This window comes from Aquila chrysaetos, chromosome 25, assembly GCF_900496995.4.
Source record: "Aquila chrysaetos chrysaetos chromosome 25, bAquChr1.4, whole genome shotgun sequence".
In the NCBI taxonomy this organism is placed as follows: Eukaryota; Metazoa; Chordata; class Aves; order Accipitriformes; family Accipitridae; genus Aquila; species Aquila chrysaetos.
The window spans coordinates 12,523,473-12,543,492 of NC_044028.1; the positions used below are offsets into that span (position 1 = coordinate 12,523,473).

Below are 20,020 nucleotides of genomic sequence, written 5' to 3' on the forward strand. Positions count from 1 at the left end.
CTGTGGGGAAGGACACTAATTTCTCGGCTCTACTGTGGTGGGTTAACCCCGGTAGGCAGCTAAGCACCAAACAGCCACCTGCTTACTCTGCCTGCAGTGGGATGGGGGAGAGAATTGGAAGGACAAAACTGAGAAAACTCATTGATTGAGATAAAGACAGTTTAGTAAGTGAAGGACCCCACCCAACCCACAAAAAAAAACCCCAAACCCACCAAAAAAACCCCAAAAGTGATGCAAAAATAATCGCTCACCAACAGTAGACTGATGCCCAGCCAGTTCCTGAGCAGTGGATACCTTGGAACCACCCCCACTCCATCCACACACACAGTTTTATTGCTGAGAATGATGCCATATGGTTTGGAATATTTCTTTGGTAAATTCAGGTCAGCAGTCCTGGCTGTGTCCCCTCTCAGCTTCTTACCCACCCCCAGCCTACTTGCTGAGCAGGTGGAGTAAGAAACAGAGAAAGCCTTGATGCTGTGCAAGCACTGCTCAGCAATAGCTAAAACTTTGTTGTGTTATCAACAGTGTTTTGGTCACAGATCTAAAATACAGCACCATACAGGCTGCTATGGAGAAAATTGACTCCATGCCAGCCAAAATTAGCACACACCCCCAGTTGCCTTTTTCATGAAAACTTTGCTTTTTTTAACCCTTTTTGTCTTCCAACAAATCTGATTAAAATTAGCCAAGAGATTAGTAAATCAGAACAGGGAACTGATCAACAGGGGCACGGTGAGAAAGACTGCTCAAGTCTCATTAGCTTCTTGAAAACTGTTCCATAACTTACAGCTGAAACACAGTTGTCTGATGAATGAAGAGCAGCCTCTTGAAACTCAGCAGCATGTTGCAGTGAGTGAATATACAGATGTGTGGGAGAGGTATCTTTGACTATGACAACTTTACTGAATATGTAGAGCAGAACAGGAGATACCTCCCACCTGATGTCTCAAACCAGCAATAAACGGACCATAAACTGTTTGACCCAAACAGTTGTGGAAGGTTTTTGAACATTTTAACTGTGTTGGCTTCAGTATAGTTGTTTCTAGGGGACTGTCAGTAAAAGGAAAATCAGGCACCATGTTGCGTTGAAGTCCCTGGGCTCTAAACTTTAATACAGCTTGTCATTAAAGATTCATTGATTGCCAGTGGTAACATGCTTTCTGGGTTCTGAAGGTGCACAGGTTTCGGGTATGTTTAGTGGAGAAAACTGGTAACATTATAACATCTGTTGACAAATTATTATTTTAAATTGGTTATTGTGTCCAGAACTCTGTGCTGAATCACTAGAAGGTCAAAATTACTGTGATCAAAAAGGACAAAATATTGAAGTACTTGAAAAACTTTTACTGCACATCAAAGCCGTGACTTCTGCTTTTCCATTGCAATGTAGCTTTTGTATTCCACCAGGTCTAAGCCAGACTTTAATTACAAGTGCTATGTGGCATTAGAACAGCTGGCCATATTCATACGAGTCTTGTGCTCACGCTAAAGCCAGAATATAGCTGGTACATACACTAGGGGCTGCAGTAAACACCCCAAATGAGCCACAATCATTTTAAAGAGAGAATTTTTTTATTCCCACAGAAAATGTTAATGCAATAGAATTTCATGTACAGCTGACAACATGTGGTGAACTTTTTATTCTACCTTGCTTTGTATTTACAGATGCAACTGGTGTTAAAAGCCATTGGAAATGCGGGACTGGCAGCAGCTTCGCTAGCTCCTGTTCTGAGCTTGTGTGCTTCCCTGAAAAGTAATCCGATTGAAATTCGTCTAGCTGCTATCCAGGCCTTCAGGCGCATTCCCTGTTCTGTCAGGGTAAGTGATTTATTGCCAGCAGATGACTGACGGCTTCCTGGTGCTGTCCCAGAGTTTTGACTTTCTGGAATAATTATGAAACATGCAAATAAATAAGGAACAAGTGTAAACATGTCTTCCAGCAGAGCTCTTCTGCTGTCGGAGAGGTTGGTAGGACCACCCCGATGAATGGACCTATATTATGCTTTGCTGTAGTTGAGATAACACATCCAGTGACTGAGGTAATGTTTGTGACTTCTTAAAAAGTTACTTCAGTTGGGTGGCTTATGTCTGTGTGGGTGATGGCTGAAAACCCACAGTACTTGATTTTTCCTATAGTCTGTTGCACTGTATCATTCTCTGAAATGCTAAGTATTAATGTGAGAAGTTTGTTGTGATTGGCAATATGCTATCATAGTTAGAACGTTTTGTTAATGGTTTTATAGAAGAAAACACAAAAGTTGTTTATCTCAAATAACTTGATACTAAAAAGAATTTCAAAGCCAGGAGTGCTAGCCTGGGCAAAGCTGGCAGTCCTCCTCCAGAAGAACAAGAGGTTCCACATGGACTTCCACTTGGAGGAGCGTTTTCTATGGCTTTTTAAAATTTAATTGCAGCATGGATTGGCGTAATCTTCTTGTTCTGTAGTTACGAAGCTTGGTGTTGCTCCTTAGACCTGTTGAAGGTATGAAGTCTGTATGTTGTCATACACCCCATCATTGTCTAGCAAATGAACTGCTAAACTGAAACCCTGTAGGTGGTCTGGGGTTGTTAAGTGCTAATAGAAATGTTACTAGTATCAGTCACCGATGTCTTAATTCCTGGCAGTTGACCAAACAATTCATATTTGTTGATACTGGGGAAGTATTGAACAGAATAAATTTGTTACAGTCCTACCCTTTGATTGAGACCAGAAGTAATGATCTTAATAGCCTGGTAACAAAAACGTAGCCATTGTTGTCTGTGTATTAGCTGTGGTGCATGTGTGAAATGTAATAGAACAACTCTCCCCTGTGGTGGAATAAAACCATCATTAACAGTTGTGCTAGCAAGTGAGGTTTTGTGTTGCAGACAGTCCTGAATAAATTAGCTGGTATGGGATTCAGGTCATAATGACAGTTTGTTCTGGAAATTTGTGGACAAGGTAGTATAGAGGATATATACATACGTTTGTATACGTGTTGCATGAAGTGACTTTGTCAGGTATAAAGCAATAGCTATCTCTTTCAGAAAGAAAAACCCACCTGTACCTGAAAGTGCATACATGAGGTGTTTTAGTGGAGTAAATAATAATTGTCTTTTTCTTTTTTGGTTATCTTTTTATCTTTTTGTCTTAGAATGCTGTATTAGTTCAGCTGTATCAAGCAACCAGTGAAGATGTGGAAATAAGGATTGCTGCTTATTATATTGCAATGAAATGTCCACATGAAGAGTTATTTAAACAAGTACAAAAGACTTTGCTGAAAGAAACATCCAGTCAAGGTTAGCCAAGCAACTACTGAAATCTTACAGATTCCTAAATGATACATCAATGTAAGATTTACTTTACAGGTGTGGTGGTACCAATCTATATGAATTTTTAGTTAATCTTAATACTTTATAGGTCATTTTTAAAATATTATTTGTATGATTGCCACATTTTGTATAGGAATTGTGATACTGTTATTTTAAAAATAGTCGGTAAGGAGTGACTCTTCACAGAATTAGTTCCCTCTACTGGCAACATTTCATTAGCTGAATGCTCTTGAGAAAGAAATGCATGGAACATCTTTGATGTTTAGTGTATTAGAAATACAAATGGATAACTGCAAATTACATTTTGTTAGGTTGAGAAAGACACAAGTGGCAGACAAAAAGTATTGCAACCTGCAGGTATAAAGTGAAGTATTCTTAATTACCTTTTTAATGCTCCTAAATTCCTTGTTTACGTTTGTTTACTTGATGTAACACAAATATTTATTATAAGGACTCACTACCATGGTCTTTCTTTGGTACTATCCTCTTTTGCAGTTATTTTATATCAGTTTTGATACGGTTTTAATATTGATCACAGTATTTTAAAGATGGCGTTAGACAGAAACTAAGCAGATCTGAAGACTGCAAAGAAAGGCCTGTTGATTTTCATTTAGATGATTTAAGGTACCTAGGAACTTTAAGGGTTCCTGCAGTTAGCATCAAGGCTTAGCAGGAGGTGCTTCATCACTGTGACAGAAGCGATTCTTCAGGTCAACTGAAAGTCCTAAGGGTCACAGTTTCAGAACTGTGGATCTAATGGCAAACAAATGGCATCAAGAAACTGTTTATAACACAGGGAAAAAGCAAAATGTGGGAACTGGGACATGTTGTGTTAGGAAATGTTGTGAAAAGGACTTTGTGAGGGATGTTAGTCATATATCCAAATGTATAATAGCTGGCCAACAGTGTAGCAGTCATATGGGGAAAAGGATAGCGTAAGTATAATGTCTTAATTATTGATAGTTTATTCTGATTTATGCCTCCTGCTTCTGTGGTTCCATGATCAATTATTGTCTGATCTGAGCCAGATTACTGACATGAGAGACTGAATTGAGAACTGATGCCGAGTAGAAAATCTATACTATGTTTAAAAGTAATCTTTTTATTTAAGTAGCTTGTCTGAAGGAGAAGGTGTTTGGGCTAGTATGAAATGAAACTGTAGGTTCCATAAAAGCATAGAATCCTATCAGCTCTTTATTACCAAAGCACACAGATGTTTAAGCTGATCCCATATTTTGGGTGGAGGGTTTTTTTCTAAATTGTTTTACCACATTCAACAAAGAATACCTCTAAACTAATCCTTTGCTTTTAAATCTGTCAAGAAGGAGCAAACATGAAAGGCGTATCTATAAGATTGTTTGCAGGCAGATGAAAGCAGGCTCTGTCTGCACTCTGATGTGTCTGGATCCTAGCCAGCTCTGAACTTGAAGCCATGTATCCATTTTATCAGGATGTTATGTCCAGACCAGTATATCCTGCAGCCATTAGGAGTTCAGGCTCAGCATTGTATTCATCTGATGATGTGGCTTGTGGTTTGGACAGGACTTGTTCCCCTCTGTTTAGAGTTCAGACAGAGAGAAATTGCATAAGCCTGCAAAATACTGTCAAGGTGTCCCCCCGCTCTCCTCTCTGTGGCTCTGTGCGAAAGAAATAAATTGTCTGATTTATGAAAGAGGTCCATAGGTCTATCTAAAATGTTGTATGTTTTAAGCAATTTAATGCAATACTCCTGAATTTTGTTAATTTCCTTCCTTTGTCTTCGGTTGATGTAACACCTAAATAATTCATATAATAGACTTTCAAGTAACAAGTGCTTCTGGAGGCATAGAGCACGTACTAGTTTTTGGTTGCCACATTCAGAAAAAGCAACATGAACAAAAGAAGTTGTATTGTGAAAAATGCAGTTATATCAGTATTCAGTGTCTGTGCATTGAACTAGCACTGGAGCCTAATATCTTTTATCTTCAGGAGAAAAAAAAGCTTCTATTTAAGAACCAGACTCCAGAACACATGGAATATGTTTGCCCCCTACAACACAGTGCATACATGGCCAAACCATGAATCAGCACGGTGTCATGCAGAAATATTAATTCTGAATCACAACTGTTTAACTGTGTGTGCGTTTTTGTTTTTGTTTTTTTTTTTTCTTTTTGGAACTGCTTTTGGAAATGTATATTGCACAGTATAGAAAGATTCTTTGTAGTGGAATGATTTGTTTGTTGTATGTAAAGAAACTTTATTGCCAATTTTCTCTTACAAGTCTACCAATATTGTTGCCAGTGTTGATGTAGGGTATCTGATTAATAGACCTCCCTATATTTAAAGTTGCTTAATGCTTGCCTTTAAAAGGCTTTGTTTATACCTGCTTATAGTCTTTAACAGTTATTTTAAGATATTCATGTGCTTGCTGTCTATCCCAGACTTAATTTTTTTTTTTATGTTTCAGTACAGTAGATCAGTGATTTTTCAGGAACAAAATGAGTGATGCTGCCAAAGTTGAAGTTTAAAACCATCTTTTAAATAATTCTGTTGCATCTGTTCTTTGAAGAACAGAAACAGTCCAATATTATTTGAGCTGCATAGTCTGCCTCTAACATCTGTATTAGAATTGTATCTTTTTTTTGCAGCATTCCTTTGAATTTAGTACAGAAGATCCTTTGCAAACAGTGCATAAGTAGGTTAACCTTACCTCCTTTTCTGCCTAGGTTAGCTGAGAAGCATAAATGAAACTAGGGAGTGAATGGCCCCTCACATGCCATATTGGAAAGAATAAGACAGTGTTTAAATAAGTTGACTGTCATAAAGATAGGTGCATCAGACTGATTTTAATGGTGCTGAAAATGAATGAATTCTGTTGTGGTCAGGGAAACGGCTCCCTGTATGAATTTTTTAAAACTGTTTTAATTTTTCTCTAATTTCCAAATGCTCTTCTTTGTTTAATTTAAGTGGGCTCCTTTGTTTGGAGTCACCTCTCTCAGCTCCTGGAGACAGATGATCCATTGAAGGAGCACCTTCGAGATTCTATTCCTGATGAAATCCTTAGCAGAGATTTTGACCGGGAGACATGGAAATACTCATCGTATTCCGATGTCACGTTCCACTCAGGTATGTGGAGTTTTAGAACTGAATGCTTTGTAACATATGGATTATTAAAATCCCACATGGCTTTCCTGCTCTAGAGAATTTAAATTTTTGACATACCCAGATATGCAAATGTAGGCTTGATTCTGCTTTGACCTTAACTGGAGTATATCAGATGTAATTCCAGCAAGCCAGGTACCATGGAACTTTGCCTTTTATGAGAGAGGAGAATAAGAACCAATGAACTTTTTAGAATGCTTTTGTGAACATCAACTTTTGATTCCTTCCTTAGTGAGCTTCCTTTGCAGCAACAGGGGATTGGGATTTATTTTTTTTTCTTCTGATTCATGTACTTTCCTTGGTATAAGAAAAGATTCAGGCTAATTCCTTCCTGTTTTACTATCTGTTCATCATTTGTTTTTAGCAAAAACACTAGATAATATTTTTCAGAGTAACATTTTGATTTTCTGTCCATCTCTTCCAGTGCTATTGTGTACGATATGCATTGTAAATGCTCTTCTTTTAGTGTTAGTCAGATAACAGGCTTTCAGTAATGTCTGTTAGTCTTTGCTATAGTAAAAAGTTAAATAATTTCACCTGCTGACTTAATGTTTTATTCACCTTCTTTATTCACCTGTTTTATTCATCTTCTTAATGAGCAGAGTTGCAGTTTTCCAAAGAACAATGAGACTTGCGAAGTATATAAGAATAGCTGATCTCCAAATGACAGACATCTGATATTTTCTATTGCAGCTGGTGCAGGTGCAAATATGGAAGCATCAGTGGTCTTTTCTCCTGCATCTTTTCTACCACGATCAGTCATGACAAATTTGACTGTTCACCTTATGGGGCAGGCTATAAATCTACTGGAGGCAAGTTTATGGATTTTTTTTTTTTTTAATCCCCCTCCTCAACGGACACTTGGTGTATTGAAATAAAAAGAAATATTTTCTAATTTCCCATTACAGTTCCTGTAGCAAGGTGTGCTTTTCACTGCTACAGCAAAGTTGCCTCAGACTCATGACTCCTTTGTGTAATGGACTTAGTCATAATAAAACCACTTTCACTCTGATAGTACCATACACTAGTCAAGTAAGTTATATTCAGCTCTTGTTGATTCAAATGAAGGATAAAAGTCAGTGCTTTCTGAGACACTGGTCTAGCTCCTGCTTAGGACAGTAAGATTCCTTTGGTTGACTTACAGTGGAAAATGGATTGGCTTGGGTACACCGTTCCTTCAATACAGGAGGTAGAGTCGTATATACCTAACTGAAGTCACTGTTTTAGTCCCATTGAGCATTCAGTACTTGGGATGTTGAAATGGCCTGCCTGCAACCTCATCATTTTTAATTGTGCCTCTAATGTGCCTCCAAGAGAAAGCAGTGTTTGGCATATGGACCCTTTATTGCAGGTAAAAATGTGTATGTGAAAGAAAGAATTTATAATGTATCCTTCAGATCTCCAGTTTAAGCTTGCAAGGGAACAAAATATTTTTTTTTCAGTGTCAAACTGCCAATCAGAATCTTATTTCAGGAGCATTAAAAGGGTGTGTTAGTGTTTTCCAATCAAAATACTGTTTGTAACATGCTAAAATAGCAGTAGCTCAAACTGTCCCATCATGGTGTAAATGAACCAGTACCTGAATAAAAAAGGATTTTTATTTTGTACTGAGCTTCACATAAGCAACAAACTAAAGAGTTTTTACTGGAAAGTTTTAATACTGAAATATCCAGTATTGGATGCTACATGAGGTAGGATACTAAACTTTGTAGATCACTGTGATCTTGTATGAAAAATCTTTCTTTGTACAAAAACCTAAAGGTTGCATCTGGATGTATTTTTTTAATTTCTGCCTGTAGAACTGAACATGGCTTATGCATCTCATTGTCAGGCTTTTCAATGCCATATGCTTTCCCCTAGGTTGATGTACGATTAGAGAATGCTGAGGCTCTCATGCAGAAGATTTTTGGGCAGAAGTCTGCTACTTTCAGTGACTATTTTTTTGCAAACACTAATGAAAGAAACCACAAGTCAGAAAACCCGGTGGAAACAACAGGAAAAGTCAACCAGAGGAAGCTGACTTTGAAGCGATACAGCCCCACTGATTATCTTGTGACCAAGTCTGGCAAGCCAAAGTTGAGAAAAGCTAACCAGAATTGTGCTGGAAGAAAGTACAGTAAGATGAGTGAGTTAGTAAAAAAGGTAACTGACTCTGTAAATCTTGGAAAAATTAGTGACATTCCCCAGTTAAACTTAGGGTCCCATCTAGCATTGGACGACTGCTCTGTATTACTGTGACTCCTTTGCATAAAGCATATGTAACCAGTTCCAGTCATTTGCAGAGAACTTAACAGCTGCATAAAATACAAAGCAACAAAGAGCCAGATTTTCAGTTTTTCAGATTGTTTTATTGTCTCAAAACAATGACTCTCAGCCAGGGGAGTATGTTCCCTGTGTTTTGGGCTTCCTCTCATTATTTTGAGCTCTGATCCTCTTTATACTGATGTCCTTTTGTCTGTTGATTTCTGTGGCACTGTAAACAGCTGCTTGATATTAAGTTCCTGAGTTGTGCTGTTTGTGATCTGACTTCCCAGTTTAATGTCAGATGTTACATTGACCCTTTGTGAATTTACCCATGTTTGGAGAGAGCTATGTTCTATGTATGTAACAGGAAAGCTTTGGGAATTGACTTCAATTGTTGATGTATTATCAGAAAAACTTGGGGACCATGAATTATTTCATTTGTCTTAGACCATATCTCTACTTGGAACTCATCTTAGAGTTTCTTCTTACAGTGAAGCTCATGTTCATGTTGTGTTGCTGTTGTATTGATTCATAAAGAGGGAATATGTAAAATTTTTACTTCTTAGCAGTTTATTTAGCAATCATGGCACCCATAATGTTGTATTAATTGAGACTGTATTTTTCAAAGCTTCCTCTGTTTGTGGGTATGTTTTGCAATACTTGTCCTTTTGCCCAGTCATCTTAGGACTAGACATTACCTGTGTTCATAATGAAAGTCAGCTTGTGTGGTATGGAGCTGAAGTTTAGCTGGAAAGAACAGGTACTAATCCAGGGTCTTAAGTGGTCTTGAAATATTTATAAAAGGGAGCCTAATGTCAGTTTACTGATAACATAGCCTGCACTGAGGAACTGTTTGTTATGAGTTTGAAAGGAAATTAATATAAACATCATTCTCTTCCTGATTTGTTTCTTTATCACGTCAGTTCACTGAGAGAACGGAGAGAAAGGAGGTGTTGAAATGTGAGCTAAGCATGAAGATCTTTGGAAATGAACTTAGCTTCTTGGATTGTGAAGATTTAAGAAAACAAATGAAACATTATTCTTTAAATCTGGCTGAGTTGGCTGTCAAACTTCTGAAGGTGAAAGGAACCTTTTTTCTGTTTGAAAGTAAATGCCTTGAGAAACTACTTTCTGATAGATAATGTAAAAGATACAAAATATTGTTTCTCTAAATTGAACTCTAAAAGACACTAGTATGTATTGGGTTTAAACAGCATTCAGTTCATTAGGCAAGGACTTGTTCTGTTGTCTTATGGTTCTTATCTCTTGCTGTTCTCATTCAAATCCATCCACGCATAAATGAAAAATAATTATTTCTTTAACTGGGTGGGACTAGTGTCTAATTTGTGCCCTGGCCAGATGCAGGTTTTGGGCTGCTTTCTACCTTATTTCCCAAATCAGCTCAGTTAAAAACACTTTCACAGCAGAAGAATGCAGTGAATAGTTTTATCTGGAAAAATTCTTGAATGCTGACTTTATTATGCAAAATAAAATTCCAGTTTTTGTTTGTTTGGGTTTTTTCACCATAGGGGCAAGAAGTCCAGTTTAATAAAAGGCTGAGTTTGGCCACTGAAGAGTTGCAGTTTCCAGCAATTTCAGGCTTGCCTGTTCAGCTGGCAGTCAATGCCTCAGCAGCAATCAACATAAAAATCAAAGGGAATGCGGATTTCAAAGAACAGTCAAATTTCTTTCTAAATGGATATATCAAGCCAAGGTAGTGTCACTGCTGCTAAAGTGTCACTTTCACATATTCCTGATGTCAAGTGGCAATTCCTGATGTGAAAGTTTTGTCTGAATGTCCATTGTAATCAATTAGGAGATTCCTGAAGAACTCAAGCAGTCATCAGCCTTATATTGCTGAATGGTTGCTATCCTATAAGGACAGCAGTGGTTTCCTATCATGCCTGTCTGATTTTGAACTCTATTGCTGTGCTTTTTCAGTACTGTTTTAAGCTGACCATTCCTCCCTATCTCTAAATCAAATTCCTAAGTGTTTGCATGCAGATGATCTTTTGAATGCTTTACCTGTTACGGGGATGGCATTTGCTATTTTTCTCAGAATCAGACATGCAGTTACAGGTTATGGATCTACAACCAATGGATGATTTAACCCTGTGTTTCCTTACCTGGCTGTTGTAGCTTTTTATACATACTGAATATATTTACTAAACTTCACTAAGTGCTATATAGACAGAGATAAACTTACACCATGATATTCAATCCTAATTGCTTTCCCTTTCCTGATGTTTCAAGCTGAAGTCTGGGTTCAACTCCCTTACTTAGGAGATATAGCAAAACTACACTTTAATTCATGTTAGAAAGTGTATGTCTGTGTACATACAATTTGTAAGTTATTTCCTGAAATAACTTAAAAAATATAAATAGTTGTCATGATTTTAATGTTAGAATATACTGTGTTACAGCATCAAACACTATGTATTTATTGAAGAGGATGAGCAGCCTATGGTTTAAATTAAGTGCTTTTAAAAGAAAGTGCTTTTCATAGAAGAATATGTATCTGAATCTTTCAACAGTGCGTTTGTCCAGCTTTCTGTCCAAATGAGAACTGTGGGGACTCTGGGACAAGCTGGCCTAAGCTGGTTAACAGGAATGAGGACATCTACTAGTCTTGATGGCGGAATCCAGGTAAAAAAAGGGCAAGAGCTCAAAGTTTTCTTGAACACTCCAGAAGAATCTATGGAGATAATTAATTTCAGGTAAGATTAAGCAAGGATATCTTCCTAAAATAGTAAAAGTAATAACTTTCTTGCATCAGAACTTAACTGGCAGGCTCATTAATAGAGCAGAAATACATTTTGTCAGAAAACAAACTGTTTCAGTCTGACTCATAGTCCAAATCTGCCATTCAGAAGAAAAGGAAGGGGAAATTATTCTGTACGTTTTACATTGTTTTACCATAAAAACGTACATTCAAATCAAAGCCTTATGATAAAAGATGTAAATGAATTTTTCATACTCCCCTGTTTTTTTCTACTGAATATCAGTGCTGTTTCTGGAACTTTAGTGTCCAAAGAATCTAGTTCAGGGAATTAAAGTGCTGGAGGAAAAGCTTAGCATTACTTCTACAGATGGTATTTAGCAAAACCAGGTACAGAATAGTATTTAGGAAAACACTGGAATAATTTGGAATATAGTACTAACAAGGTGTGCTCATACCCTTCTAGTGAGTTTTTAGTTAGGTTCTTTAATGCTAGGTAAAGGTTACATTGTAAAATGCCACCTCAGAAACTGTCAGATGTTAAGAAAATTAATTATTTGTGTTAATGCAAGCTAGGCTTTTTAGCTCTTTCTTTTCTGCTGGCTTTCTCTTTTCTTTGGACTTTTAGATTTGATAGAAGTCCAAGTAGAAGGCACATATTGTAAACAACATGTCAACTACATGCCTCTTAGACATGACAACAGGTGAATGAAGTATTTACAGTACGTGGATTGTTGTTCCTTTGGGTTTCTCTTGATTTGGGACATCGTGGTACTATAGGATATGCAGTTCAGAAAACAGCTAAAAAGCTCTGGACTTTGCTTTTAAACCATCCATTCCCTTAGGACTCTGGGAAACTTACTAATGTAATTCTATTTCTGTCAGCTAGGATGGATGACAGACCAGAGTGAAAGTCAAAATAATTACAAACCTATATTGTGTATTATTTGAACAAAAGACTGACTGTAGAGTCTATTAGATTTTGCATTCACGCTCTTGCTCCCATCAAGTGCAGAGACCATGATTCTTGTACAAGCAGTTTAGTGAAGTTCTGAAGTTCTGGAAGAACTGCAAGACTGGAACAAAACTGATGTCCATACATACCCTAAGGGGGGGGGCGGGGAAATGTCTAGAAGCCAGACAGTGAGTGGAGCTGGAATAAGCTGACCATACGAAATTGCTCAGAACAGGGAAATCTAGTACTGACTGTGAAGAACTGCAGAAGAATCTCAAGATAGTGACAGATTAAACATGGAAACTGTGGATAAAAATCAGTGCTAATTAGCAGAAATGTAGACTGACCTTAGCAGAACTTCATCTTTCTTGTTTTTCCCATCTGGGACAAGATGGCATGTAACAGAATTTTGTTTAAATATTGCTGTAACTTTAGCGTAATTGTTTTTATGTGACCGTTTGAAATTCTTGGTTGTAGCTCTAAACTCTACTTCACAATGGTGGATGGGATGGAAGATACAGATGTTTTCCAAGACCACACAGAAACCAGATCTTGCACTGGGGAGGGAGGTGAGTCTAACTATTATGTTTGTCTTAGAAATCTTGATCATTCTGAAATATCCCTAACAGATCATCTTATTCAGTAGAATTTCTTTCTTACATATTAGTTCTAAAAGGTCTTCAGTGCAATATTCATTTGCATGTTATCTTTGTTTGTTGTTCTAACTGAATGTTCAACTGTTGTCTTCCACCAGTGTCTGAGATTTTTGGCTGGCAGCTGTGTTCTGAAATGTCATATCCTGACCCAGCCAGTGGTTTGGTTTTCCCCCTTACGGGACCTCTGAAAGTGGCTGTCACATTAACTAAGCAAGACAGAGGCCTGCAGCAGTACGTTATGGAAGCTGCATGTAACTATATCCCTCAGGTACCATTATGGCATGCTTCACTTTGGTGTTAGTTTTAGTTTATTATGCTGATGAAAGAATGGTATATCTCAGTACTGTATATTCAACTTAAGTGGCTTTCAAGTTCTACATTATTATTATTTTCATTCCCATTATAGTGGGAAAATATGTTGAAAACAAATTACTGATGCTGATAATAGGTACATACTATTTCCATATAAAAAACAGTGCACATGAATATTAAGTCATTTGGTTAGATAAGACTGATGAAGCTGAAAGTAGAGACCAGGATTTTTTGACTTGGTTCCCAGTGCTAAACAACTGGGCCTCATTTAAATGACTCGTTTCTCTTTGTGAGAAAAAAAAAACCTCAAACCCCAAATAATTAATTTATATTAAACACCTTGTTTAAAAGCTGAAGTTAGGTTCCAGTGAACCCACTCCAGAAGGCTGTCAGTTGTTTTAATATGTTCGTTTGGGCAAGCCCGGGGAAGGAATGGTTTTCAGCTTCTGCAGGGGACAGTAAGAATTTATGGCTTTTTCTAAAATGATAGCATAGGTGTTTAACATGGGCAGTGGCTGGAGCCTTATCTTCTATCACAGCTGAAGTATGCTGCTGGGCTTGAGCTAATTGCTTTTACTGGGACACAATTTGGGCTTTGGCTGTATTCAAACACCGCTCAGTATCTATGAGACAGTGAGATAGGGGCAATAAGCAGAGTAACTTCCCCTTTGTGATTTTGTTTTTCTCTAATAAAAGCAGGAAAGGGAACAGGCATTTTCCTCTGCCAGAAAATCTGCCATCTGTAGGTAAGGCAAGGCCAAAACTGTCAACTAAGACACCCACTGCAGGGTCAGGGTCATGGCGCCGTGTACCGTATCCCACTGCTGACACAGGAGTGTAAGGGCTTAAGGCACCCCTGCCAAATTCTAGTCACTTAGCCCTGAGCTATAGAGATTAAATTTATAACTGGAAGTGTGGTATGATTTTCCCTAAGTTTTGGCAGGATTCAGCGTAATTTCAAGATAAGGTCAGTAGGCTGTGATATTCAAGGTGTTCAGACAGCATTTCCCAAGAGAAGCACTGGGCAGTGAATGGAAAATACACCCTGGGAAAAATAGAAATTTCTTGCTGAAAAACTTGAAAAGCAGATAAGTGAAAAATGATTGTAGTGGTGAAGGTGGCTATTATCATGTGATGTAACCTGGTGTGATAGGTTGTTTTGTAAATGCTCTGCCAATTGCAAATGCGGTTACCCTTTCTTTCTTTCTTTCAGGAGAACTCATGGATCCCAAATGAAGCTGTCCTTCACTTCTTCATTGGGACTCCAAAGTCAGACTTGAAAAGGGATGTTGGTGTTGACCTAAATTTTAGTGTCCCACAGAAGAAATTCAGAATCCGATTTATACAACCTAAGAAAAAAATTGAGATTGATGGTAGGTTTTTCAGCGAAGAACCAGATTATCAGTTAATGTCAGTTAGGAGAACTTCATTAGAATTAACAGATAAATATCAATATATTTTAGTCAATAATCTAATGCTAAAACTGCATTATAGTGTGATAGCCATTCAGTTTACTGCTTTAGGTAACACCCATTCCCAGTGTTTTTTGTATCTTGGTTAAGACTATTTTGCACAGTCAGAGGTTCAGTACCTGGTTCGCAAACTCACGTTAAAGAGGAAAGGTGTTACCAGTATAGATGAAGTTAAGGCTAAGAAACACAGCAGATTGTTCTGTAATCTTTTACAGATGCTGAACTGGATTTACTGTTCTGGAATTTTAGTTTGCTGTATTCTGTTAGTTATGATACAAAATTACTTGTTGCCAAATCAGTTAAGTACTGACTATGATATTGCTGTGCGTTATAATAAAAAGTAACATTTCAATCACAGTGTAACGTAGAAAAGAAAATCAACAAACACTTTGATGAAATATAAACTGATAAATATATGGTAATAATATAGACAACATATTTCAGCTTCTTCGACATGCTGGTCAAGTGATGTTTTGTTTCGTTTTGTTGTATTCTACTGTATCACATATTTAGAACTTGTCCCTCCAGATTTTTTTTTTTTTTTTGATCTTGGTTATTTTCAAATGGATTGTATGGAAGATTTACCTACACTGTGCAAAGCTTTGCATGCACAGTGTTCTGAGCACATGAAATGTCTCCACAGCACACAGCTTACAAGTTTTAGCATGGGCCTAAAGGAAGTGTGTAAATCACTTCCAGAACTAAACTGGTTTTTTGGAAGCAGCTTCGTTGCCTCTTCTCAATTAGTATTCTCAGAATGTCCTCTCAAAATGAGATGTGTATTCTGAGGACACTTCAATGCCTTTGCAAACTCTGTTCCTAACTTTTTTCCTTTGCTCTGATACCTATTATATTTTTACTCTGTAAATATATTGCTCACAACAATGGCAACTATCATTTTGGGTACAGTTTTATGAAGCATCACTGAACAGCATATATCCAGAAAAAGTAAACCGTTTTATTTTTCTCCAAGGGAGAATTGAGTTTTCTAAAAATTCACGAATTGGACACCTGGAGCTGATAGTAGATGACCGAGATGTATATTACATTAAGGTACGTTTTCAGGTCATGAGCTCTCATACTAGGATGAATACTTAAATAAAAGCACAGAAAAGAAAGACAATGAAAAACACACACATTGAAAAATAGTTTTTTGAGCAATCCATCAGAGAAATTACCAGTCCTCTTCATTACATATTTTGGAGATAGACTCAATGCTAAATTGCTGTGTTTTAAAAGCTTTTAAGGTATGGCTTCTTCAAGTAATCTAAAGCGATTTTTTCACACTCAGATGCACTCAAAACCTTTGGGTTGCTTCCAGTGTTAAATCAGTAGAGAAGATCACATTGACTCCTGTGGACTTTGGCTCATTATGTGCATATGTAGTCACCCAGTTTTTCAGACCTGTATTCTGACCATGCATAAAGGCTCTGAGTAAGCCCAGGCTAATTTCTTCACATCTGAGGACTCTATATAGATGTAAGAATCTCTAAGATACAGTTCTTTATATCACAGAAATTGTGGTTTTTTTAAAGCACTGGGGAATAAACAAGAGAATGCCAATGTTTAAACTCTGAAATGAAAAAGCAAACAAAAGTGCAGGTGGGATTTTATCACTTAAACTCTACAGACATTTTTGTTTATATTCCAGGACTTGAACAATTTTTTCGTTATGCAATTGATACCCATAGCAGGATGCCATATCTTATGTGGGCCTCCAAAGCCAGTCAGTTTCAAACATTCTGCATTTTCCTACAGTGAGCACATTATTTACAGGTTATTTTTTTTCTAGAGTAGTATTTCAACAAAGACTGTTTGGATGTTTCTCACAAACCCAAACACTAATTAGCATTGCAGATTGTGACATTTGCATCTAGTCCAACCTAAATCTAGTTACCTCTGTGAGACTGCCAATATTTTCAGTAACACCATATTATTTTTTGGCCCAGTATTATAACATTCTTAGTGATTTCAGTCACTACTGAAGCCAGCAGGAGGTGAAGGAAATAGCATCTCACACCACTGTCATTTTTTTATAACTGGAAAAACAGATCGGTCCTTCCTCCCCATTATTTACTAACAGCAAGTTTTATGGTTTGGGGGGGATATAAGGGGAGTTGTTGGGTGTATAGAAAAACAATCTCTTTTTTTCCTTCTCTCATCTCGTTTCTGAAATGCCCAAGTCTATGCTGTTGCTTTCTCAAAACTTGATCAGTTTGTACTGTTGAGTGGCTTGGGTTTTGGTTTTTTATTTGTTTGTTTATTGTAGGGAATGACAGATTTGCAGATGCTGAGTAGAGAGCAGAGATACATGACCCAACTGGAGGTAAAGCTGATAAAGCAAAGCAGTCCTATCATTCTGTCAGGAAACATCACTAAACAACTTGGCAAGAAGATAGCTTTTTCAGTATCCCTGAATAATTTATTGAAGGATGCTGCATTTCTTTCAGGTTAGAGGACAGTAAGTATTTGCCATATAATGTAAGTTCTGGAGCCCTTATATATTAGGGTTGCCTGGTTTTGGACACATATTTCTAAAGTTCCTTTCAAATCAGTAAGACTGCTTTTTATTATTATTATTGGTAAATTAGTACTAATATGTATTTCAGAATAATAGGAATTATAAATAAATTGGGTTTTAAGCCTGTTTTTAATTACTGTTTGTCGTGGTTTAACCCCAGCCAGCAACTAAGCACCACGCAGCTGCTCACTCACTCCCCCCCACCCAGTGGGATGGGGGAGACAATCGGGGAAAAAAAAAAGTAAAACTCATGGGTTGAGTTAAGAACAGTTTAATAGAACAGAAAGGAAGAAACTAATAATGATAATAATAACAATAATAAAATGACAATAATAATAAAAGAATCGGAATATACAAAACAAGTGATTCACAATGCAATTGCTCACCACTCGCTTACTAGTGCCCAGTTAGTTCCCAAGCAGTGATCCTCCCCAGTTCATATACTAGGCATGACGTCACATGGTATGGAATACCCGTGTGGCCAGTTTGGGTCAGCTGCCCTGGCCATGTCCCCTCCCAACTTCTTGTGCCCCTCCAGCCTTCTTGCTGGCTGGGCATGAGAAGCTGAAAAATCCTTGACAGTCTAAACACGACTTAGCAAAAACTGAAAACATCAGCGTGTTATCAACATTCTTCTCATACCAAACTCAAAACATAGCACTGTACCAGCTACTAGGAAGACAATTAACTATCCCAGCTGAAACCACAACACTGTTGAAGCAGGTGGAGGAAATAAGATGGAAGGAATCACTTAACAAATGCGAAAACAGTAACAGCTCTTAGAATATTTTCTGGTTTTCGCTTTTGTTAGTACAAAACAGTGCAGAAACACATATATGTAGCTAAATATCTCTTAAGACCTGTTGTTCTAAAAATCTTGAAATCTTTTTTTTTTTTTTTTTCCCCCACAAATACACTAAGAGGAAAATATAAGAGAAAGTATCAGGAAGAGGGCTTTACTATTTGTATAACATCAATTTGTTAAAAGGTAAATTAATACAGTGGAATAAACCAATAATTTAAGTCTAAGGCTCTCATTTTTTCCTTGGTATTTCTTACTGTAGTCTCCATGTGGCAAAGACATTGAAATGTCATAGGATTACGCAATATTTTCAAATGAAACTAACTTTTAAGGAATGCAGAATGCCAGTTTGGGTTTTGGGAGATCATCTTTTGGTGAAATCTTCATCCTTAGCTTTCACATGGATTGCCAGTGACTGCATCTAAAAATGGTTCTGGTCTGATTTCAAACCCTTATCCCCTGAGAACTAGGCTGCACCAGTTCTTCTGTTGCAAAGCCACAACCGTGCTCTGACTTAATGTAGAAGTAAATATCCACATGTTCATGTTAGGTCTTAGTTAATTAAAAGATCAGTCTGTTAGAATTTATTTCCTTTTAGAAGCAGCTTTGGCTGGATTCATTTCACTAAACTTTAAGCAGTATCTGAGAAATATGGTCTACAGGCTGTATATGTAGTTGGAGGAAGAGACTGAACATCCAGCTCTGTCTTTTTGTTTACTACACAAGGAGTACATCATGGGGTCCCTCAGACGGGATGAGACTGAATGTATTTGTGTTTTTCCCACTGTAGTATTCCTTTTACTAGCTAAAGTAACATCATGTTCTACCACTGCATAATCACTTCTACTCTTTTTGTAGCGTTTCTGGAGAAAAAGGTTGACGATAAGCTGAGACAATATTCATTGGAAGGGGAGACTCACCTTCCAGGTGTTCTTGGAGTTCACGTCATCAGTCTTCTCCAGCAGCGTGAGGGCTTGTGGTCTCACGGTTTGAGGATAAAATATGGACTCCTAGGTACAGTGAAAAAGAGGGAAAGTAAAAGGATTCTGTTCGTCTCATTTTTCTGCAAGTTATTTGCCTGTATGATTAGGACACTCTCTTAGCAAGAAATATTTCAGTTGATTTTTAAACTGTGATCTGAGACCTGGGACAAGTTTCTTTTGAAAACTCTCTATTCTTTCTCTCTATTTATTTATTTATTTATTTATTGCTTCTGAAGAAAAAGTGAGTAAAAGAGCATGGAAATATGGTAAACATCTAAGGAGAGCCTTTGGTTTTCTTAAACAAAATTGGACTAAATTATTGGATCATTTTCATTCCATTCTTAATACAAACCAGCTGTTTCCAATTGTCTGAACTTAGGAACATCTTAAATTTTAATTGAGTATAAAGTAAACAAAGGCCCAAACTCTTACATGTAAAGCCTGTAACATGGCTGTTCCTAGGATTTTCATTTGTAGTACAGCTTGTGGAAAAAAATACAAATTTGCAATGCCCAAGCATTTTTTCCGAAGTTTTGCAAAGTATTTTGCATATACAGCCTGTCTCTAGTCAGAGGTGCAAAGGCATTGATTGCTATTAGGTTGGACATAGGTGTAGCAGGAAAATAAGTTCAGGTGTTAGAAACAGTGTTTTTACAACAACATTGTAGTCTGTAAAATGTATCTAGATCTTGAGCAGATAGTGAAGATAATTCTTGAGCTGACCTTCATGGTAATGCAGTTATATCAGTATTGATACCAATCTTCACAAATTTTGGTCAGTACCTTTAGACTGCAGAACGTACTGCCAGACCTTTTACATGAATTAAATATCTACTTGTCTTTTTACTGTGGTAGTGTTTTCATTTTCACAGATGTAAATCACTTATCTAGCAAATACAA

General features: G+C 37.2%; 1 protein-coding gene across 6 annotated transcripts in view; it reads left to right on the forward strand.

The window, feature by feature from the left end:
* Positions 1-20,020, forward strand: part of LOC115335953 — a 106,097-nt gene that overhangs the window by 27,641 nt on the left and 58,436 nt on the right. For 5 of the 6 annotated variants that reach the window (XM_041120334.1, XM_030002337.2, XM_041120333.1 and 2 more), the window contains exons 12-25: positions 1,669-1,821; positions 3,138-3,282; positions 6,262-6,420; positions 7,150-7,268; positions 8,317-8,598; positions 9,624-9,779; positions 10,230-10,414; positions 11,235-11,417; positions 12,852-12,943; positions 13,129-13,298; positions 14,556-14,715; positions 15,788-15,867; positions 17,084-17,264; positions 18,996-19,151. In XM_041120334.1, coding sequence (XP_040976268.1) covers positions 1,669-1,821; positions 3,138-3,282; positions 6,262-6,420; positions 7,150-7,268; positions 8,317-8,598; positions 9,624-9,779; positions 10,230-10,414; positions 11,235-11,417; positions 12,852-12,943; positions 13,129-13,298; positions 14,556-14,715; positions 15,788-15,867; positions 17,084-17,264; positions 18,996-19,151 — 2,221 coding nt within the window. Of the gene's footprint in view, positions 1-1,668; positions 1,822-3,137; positions 3,283-6,261; positions 6,421-7,149; positions 7,269-7,723; positions 7,808-8,316; positions 8,599-9,623; positions 9,780-10,229; positions 10,415-11,234; positions 11,418-12,851; positions 12,944-13,128; positions 13,299-14,555; positions 14,716-15,787; positions 15,868-17,083; positions 17,265-18,995; positions 19,152-20,020 lie in introns of those variants that run through there. The other variant, XM_041120337.1, reaches the window with a different exon arrangement.